This window comes from Pithys albifrons, chromosome Z, assembly GCF_047495875.1.
Source record: "Pithys albifrons albifrons isolate INPA30051 chromosome Z, PitAlb_v1, whole genome shotgun sequence".
In the NCBI taxonomy this organism is placed as follows: Eukaryota; Metazoa; Chordata; class Aves; order Passeriformes; family Thamnophilidae; genus Pithys; species Pithys albifrons.
Window position 1 is genome coordinate 20,824,651 of NC_092497.1, and position 7,344 is coordinate 20,831,994.

General features: G+C 40.7%; 1 protein-coding gene across 1 annotated transcript in view; it reads right to left on the bottom strand.

Annotated features, from left to right (window-relative positions):
• The window catches only part of PDE4D (phosphodiesterase 4D), a 387,174-nt gene extending 381,241 nt beyond the window's left edge, over positions 1-5,933 (bottom strand). Inside the window, exon 1 of the mRNA XM_071580002.1 lies at positions 5,527-5,933. Within this exon, the coding sequence (XP_071436103.1) occupies positions 5,527-5,894 (368 nt within the window). The 5' untranslated portion in view covers positions 5,895-5,933. The remainder of the gene's footprint in view (positions 1-5,526) is intronic.
• Positions 5,934-7,344: the final 1,411 nt, after the last annotated feature.

A 7,344-nucleotide genomic window follows, 5' to 3' on the forward strand; every position in this document is an offset into this window, starting at 1 on the left:
TTTTTCAGAAATAACCTGTATTGTTTATGAGAATAAACTTTCAGCAATCTTCATCTTTTCTAGATCTGTTGAATATCTGATACTGACTAAACTCATAAAGGAACATTCACATTTTTCATGTTGGCAAGTACTAACCTTTCAAATCACCTGTCAAATGACATGGAGTGGTGTTTGTCTAACGCCCTTTCTTCATGAAACTCTTGTCTTTCAGTAGCAAAAAAATCAGTCTTGGAAGCTGTCCATCAAGGCAAACTATTTAGCAGTCAAATGATGTTGCCTTGCTCTCCTATACCTTCACAGTTTCCTATCACATTTATAGTTTAAACACACCAACATAATCTCACAGGTTTTCCTGCTAGTTCCAAAGTTATTTCAAAAGGAAATGTACCATGTAGTTAAAATTATTTAATTTCACTTAAGATGCCTTTTTAAGAAACTTTTTAAGTGTTTTACACAAAAGTTCCATTTAATTACTCTTCAGCTGTGCACCTGGTGTCTCCACATGTTCAGAGCATCAGCTGAGTGCCACTGAGCTGACACCATGAGTCTGTGTGCTCAACATATAACTCTACTAATACTCAAATAATATTTGCCACATTAAAACCTATTTTAAAAATAAGAATAATGTAAACAGTTATGTTAATAATGTTAAGGTAGAACTTCATGTGTTTATGCCTTAAAGAAAAATCCTGATTATTCTCTGATTATGAAGAGATTGTCTGCTAAATCACAAGGTCTACACTCACTGAGAAATTTGAACCATTACTTTTCAGCAACATTGATATTAAGATATATTTGAACATGTGAATTTTAAAAACATGAAAATTTTTATTATTCCCATGGTTCAGATCACACAACCTTAATCAAAAAATATAAGCCTTTCACAGCATGAAAATAGCACCCTTGTAGTCACTTATTAAAATATTTAACAACATAAGTTACTTATTTAATTTATCTCTATAAACAATTCATAAAGTTCATTAACCCAATAATATTCACTAAGCTTAAAATTCATTTGTATCTTTGAGAGAGGGTTAGCATATGCCAATTTTAACATCGTGGGTGTCAGTACTACTTAGTAGTAAACTAAACAATAATACACTGCCAAGTAAATAACAGACAAATAAACAACAAAATTCTAAATTAGAGACAGCTACTAAGTTCTGACAAATTATCCATGGGCCTGTAATTTGGAAAATACTCTTCTTCCTTTCCCTTTACTTGTGTGGAAATAGCTAGGACATAATAGACCAAGAGCAACTTTTCAAACTAAACAGGAGAAACGAACACGGTTTAGTATGGAAAGATGTGTGCATTTTATTGGAGAACAAAACAGATATTTGTCAACATTTGAAAAGATTCCATTATTTTTTTCAGGAGCTCTCTATGTAGTTACAAAACCCAAGGGTTTATCTACCTAAAAGATTACTGTGGTATACAATATCCCAGACTTCAGAAAGTCAAGACTCTAACACATAAAACTCATTTCTTCTCCTAATAGAGAACAAAGCCTATGGGCAACTGAAATATTACACTGCATTCAATTTTGAACATTATTTTGGTTTATTAACTACCCTTGAGTGGTATAAGGACAAGACTGACACATCAAGAAAAATAATCATACATTGGAACAATCTTCATATGTAAGCAATGCAGTAACGGGTGCTACCTGGTTAGACCCAGTCCCGTAAGAGAAATGGAAAGAGAGCAAGTAGGGTTTGGGGGTTCTTTTGACAGCAACTAATTTTTATGGTCACTTATCAAAGTAGGTTCTTAAATAGGCAGCAATATGAAGAAAGCACAATTACTGCATTGTAAAAGACTAATGTTTCCTCACCATTGCCCAATGGTTTACATATAAGTGCAGACAAAAAATTGGTTTTGTGAAGAAGCATAGACCAATACATCACTTGAGATAAGATTTACAGAAGACCTATTGTAAAATAATAATGTCTGGGAAACCTAATAAAAAGTCAAAGGTCTAAGAGATTAGGATTTATTTTAAGGATACAGCATCCTAGGAAATTCCACAACTAATGGATTGAGGACTGGTGGTGTTTGTTCTCTACTTTTTCGAGTCTGAAATTTCAGTAGTGAAAAACAGAACATAGAAAGATGATACAGCAAGATGATTTAATTGACATATGACTAATGGCCTTTAAAATGCTAAGATTTTTTTTAAACTAAACTATGTCTGTAGATCATGCAATAGTGCTAATAATGTGCAAAGCACGTAGAGGTACCTGAAATTTTTGAAGATAACCAGAACAACTACATTTATTACACTGAATGTTTTGCACTATTGACTGGAAAATTGAGTTGAAATCTTTACTTCCCAATTTCACTACTACTATTTATTATTACATAGTATCTTTTCTTCCGTGATCTTAAAAATAATTTTAGGATGAACCTGTAATTTTTCTGTTTCTGTTTTTATTTCATAATTTTGTATAGCTCTTGTGTATGTGAATTCAAAGCACTTACCTTCTCATTTGAAAATATAGGAATAATCTTGACTTTTAAGAAGAATACATTAGTCAATGGTTCTGATACACTCTTCTGTATAATGAAATGCCACTGTCTTCCTTGGAGGAAATATAGTGCTGTACTAAATATGCTGTGTACAAAGTTAATGATGACCACAAAGAGCCAGAGAAAGCATTAGAGTGATTATAAACAATACTTAGTATCATAAACTACAAGCACACTGTGTTTTTCAACTAGCTCAGTTTGGAAGATTTTCTATTTAATCTTTCCTTCTAAATGCTAAGTCTCTTCAGTTTGAATAAGAAAGATGTACTAGTCAGTGCTAACTCAAATTTTAATGTATATTTTTTTCTCCTAATTTCTTTTGAAAAAAGTAGCTGTTACATATATATGAGTTCTCTACCAAACTTAAAACAGAAAATACTCTCAAGATGTATATTTGGCTTTTTGAGTGTTTCTTTATATTTTTCATTGAGTTTTTCCAAATTATTATATCTTTAGATGAAACAAAACAAATTCTGAAGAAATAATTGTATAGATATAATTTTTGCACATTGGAAACATTAACATTTAACACTATCTCTAACACCTGATGTGTTTTGCATAGTTCTATACACAATTTTCCACAATTCTACACAGTATTCAGCGTAATTTGGGGTCTTCTGGAAGACAAGGTTGTCACTATACACCACAATACATCCATGGGAATCCATTCAGAAATGTTCTTTTGAAATGTTCCTTTTAAATAAGGGAGAAATATAAAAAAGTCCTACAATGAAAAGGGAGCTGAAACACTTAAAAAAGGACAGGTGCTTTTCACAAAAATTTGGGGTAGTTTTGTGAGTCACCACTTTTACAAGAATATTGAGAAGATATTTTGGTTTGCTTTTTATACAAAAAAAATCCCCAAAAACAGTTGACTTAAAAATTGAAATGAAAATATTGGAAAGACTAGCCTTTTCTGATATTTCTTGAACACAGTTTTAAAGCAATTTGTTACAGTCTGTTTCCTGTTTCCACATTGTAGCTTTCTGTCTCATAGTACCATGAGACTTTATTCTAAGAAAGTCATGGAATGGTGAATTGTATTGAGGTATTTTACTCTGCTTTGGTTAACTGCCTCTAAAAAGGAGGCACATCTGAGGCATATTTACCAATACCATTGAACTAAAATAAAAACCACTGACATCTCTTAATTTTAAGGAAGCATGTCTTGTCCAAACAACATTTTTGCACTTACAAAAACAACAGATGTTTTAAAAAAATTCTATTCATACTGAATTTTAAATTGCTACTTAAATAGGCATCACATTACTTGTAATTTAAAATTTAAAATGGCTCTAAAATCCTAATAAAAAGAAGAGTTTGTGTCCTCTCCCTCCCCACTTTGACTTAGCATTCCCTCAGTAACTAATCACTTAAGGAATAATTTTAAATCTACTCAAACCAATCATTACGATTTATAAAAATTAAACTTCTTTCCACTTAGAAAACAGAAATGCATTGAGTCTTAAAGTTCAAAAATCCCCGGCACCTAGAGGGTTTTTTATATAAAAGAAACAGGAATGTATGGGAAAAAGCCTTAAATTGAACACTGGACATTTCTTCTTCCAAATCTTACATGGTGAAAAATTTAACATCATTAACTTCAGACAAACATGAGTTCACACAAGTGATACAGACATGTAGCAACGTAATGGCTCCATGAAAACCAAATATATTAAAAGACATATTTTAAAGGTTATAATTTGAAAATGCAGCTTTAATTTACAATTGCCAAATCTCATCTTATTTTCTAATTATATATGAAGTGGGAATAAAGTCAACATTAGGTAGAAATAGATCTAACACTGTCAGAGAATAAGTATGTCTTGCTCAGATTAATGGCCAAGGCTCCATAATAAAGGATGCAGTGTGCACCACAGAAATACACAAAGCAATCTTCATTCAGAAAGGATTCTATTATTTATTCATCAAGCATATCACACCATAAAAATCTGATTATCTAGAAAATCAAAAATCTACAGAGTAACTCAATATTAGGAATCGTACCTCTGCTCACCATTCTCTCCATTAATCCTTTATTCACAATGTCTGCTTAAAATTCAAGTGCAAGCATGTGGCTTTCCACTAAAAGGAAGTGGTTCCAGCTACTAAAAATGAAGACCAAATAATAAATTGATCTTTCAAATACAACAGCTTACTGATTTTGAGAGTATTTTATTTTAAAACAGATGCCCGTGATAGCCATTAAGGGCAAAATAAGCACTGGTGAGCTACACACTGAAAAATGAACCCACAGCTCATTTACTGGGGAACAATAGAATACTAGATGACGGACTCCTCCCTCTGGCTAAGAAACCATTAGCCTATTTTCTCAGCTAACCAATTCAAAAGTAACAGGACCCTAACCCTGGATTTGCCAGACTGTCTCCCACCTCCCAGAGCTCTCATTATTTTAACTTTGTGCGAACATCACACGGATTGCGTCCTTCCCACTCGGCACAAGCGCTGAAGGTTCCCGAGAAGCGCGGGTAACGAGGGCAGTTCTAGCGAGGAGGGGCAGCCAGGGAGGCAGCGGAGCGGAGCCGGGCGACGGGGGGAAGCGGAGCCCCGCTCCATGCCTCGCTCACGGCTCCATGCTGGCACAGACGCCGTCCCACTCCCACCCACGTGTTTCACGATCGCTCTTCCACGCGTGTATGGGACGACACGGCACCACCCGTGCCACGGTCACGCCCGCTCCAGGCGAGACCAGCCCGGGGGCTCCCCGCAGCGTCCCAGCCCGGGTTTCCCTGCACGGCTGCCCAGCCCGACCCCACTGCCCTTTCGGAGCCTCCCCAACTGCAGGGAGCCTCCCCAGCTCCCGTAGCAGGGAGCGAGCCCGGTCGCACGGGGGTCCCGCCGTGCCCAGAACTCGACAGCCGCCGCAGCTCCCGCTCCCTGCGGCCGGGAGCAGCCGAGGAGGGCGGGAGAGCGGCCCCTCCGCCGCGCCCCTGCACACCCGCTGCCGGAGCGGTGGGCCGAGCCCTTTCCTACCGTCTGAGTCCCTGGAAGGACGAGGGCCAGGACATCCGCGATTTCTTCAAGCCGGGCCGGTGGCCGGTCTCCACGGCGTAGGAGGAGCGATCCATGGCTTGGCAGTAGAGGTATCGCTCCGTGTCGGAGTAGCCGCGGTGCCTGACGCGAGCCCCGGCCAGGCAGCGGCCCCGCGAGGCGGGCGGCGGCTGCCCAGAGTGCTGCTGGTGCTGGAGGAACTGGTGCTGCCGCAGCTGCGGCGGGTAGTGCTGGTCATGCCGCCACAGATGCTTGGGGGCTTTGAGCCCCGCGCTGCCCCCGCCGCCGTCGCTGCCGCCTTCGCTGCCGCTGGGCATCGCGGACAAGCCGCTGCCTCTCTCTGCCTCCATGCTGCCGGCGGTCGGACCGCGCCCGGCGGGCAGGCAGGGGCGTCGGCCACCGCCTTCTTGCGGGCAGAGCCGGTGAAACTGTGCTGAAAAGTTGGACAGCTCCTACCGCGCCACCCCTCGCCCGGGTGTGGGAGCAGCTGGGGCCGCCGCGCTGGCGGGCTTGACGGCCGCTCGGGGGGGGAGGCGGGGAGATGGGGGTTAGGGGGTGGAGAGGAGAAGGAGAAGGAGAAGGAGAAGGAGAAGGAGGAGGAGGAGGAGGAGGAGGAGGAGGAGGAGGAGGAGGAGGAGGAAGAGGAGGAGGAGGAGGAGGAGGAGGAGGAGGAGGAGGAGGAGGAGGAGGAGGAGGAGAGGGGCTTAAATATTAAATATTTAAATATTTAAATCCAGGCTGGAGCCAGCGCGGGGGAAGAGCAGAGACGGTATCGGGCTGCTGACCTGGTCCCGGGCTCTCTGAGGTGTGCAAGAGGCGGAGCATGGCGGGGCACGCCTGGGCACGACAGGGCAGGGCACGGCGGTGATGCCGGTACTGTCCAGGGATGGGAACGGGACCAGGAGTGAGCGTGGAGAGGCTCCACTACTCAGCCCGTCTCTCCCGAAGCCAGCCCTCCTGAGGCCGTGGCTGCTGGCCGGACACGACTCTCTGCAGAGGGACTCACTGCCAAGAGACGGCAGTGGCAAAGTTGCTCAAGCCGCAGTTCACCGACAATTTTAAGGTGAGTTAAAAATGTGCTTTTACTCCCTAAACTCCTCCTCCCGGCATCCTTTAATTCCTACATCGTGCTTCCAATCTGTGCTACATCAGGTTCAGAAATCGTCTATTTCCCAGTTTGAAACCTTTCCCTAGTCTGCCATCTTCACCGATGAGTAAGCTCCTCCCCTCAAGGAGTAAGACTGGCTGCAAATCAAGGCGAGGAAGGTTTAATTATAGCGATGCTGAGCCTACTGCTGCAGAGAAGCTTTTCTGCCATATACCACTAGCTTCAGGACTTTGTAACTGCCGGGGGGAAAATAATTTAAAGTTAAAATTTACAGAACAAGAACTTCATCCTAAAGAGAGTTTTAATATTAGTTTTATATTTCAAATTCTTTCATGCTCAGGTACAATTAGTAATTCACAATGGAAGGAAATTGCAATGTATCAGTTTCCTTTTAAATTATTTTTAAGTGGAATTGATATTTATTCTGTGTGGCAATATTCTAAAATCCAGTATTTCTTATTCATAGCAAAATTATAATCTCTACAGTCATGATAAAATATTAAAAAGACACATGCAAATGTTCATTGAAAACTATTAATATGTAGTTGTATGATCCTTCTATGCTGTTTGCCAGAGTATCAGAATTAAGCAAGAAAGCATTGCAAAAATATCTCTCCTATGTTACCATTACAAAAACAAATGTTTTCTTTCAATCAGTGTTCATCTACTCGTTAGACTGTTCTGGTTAGCTT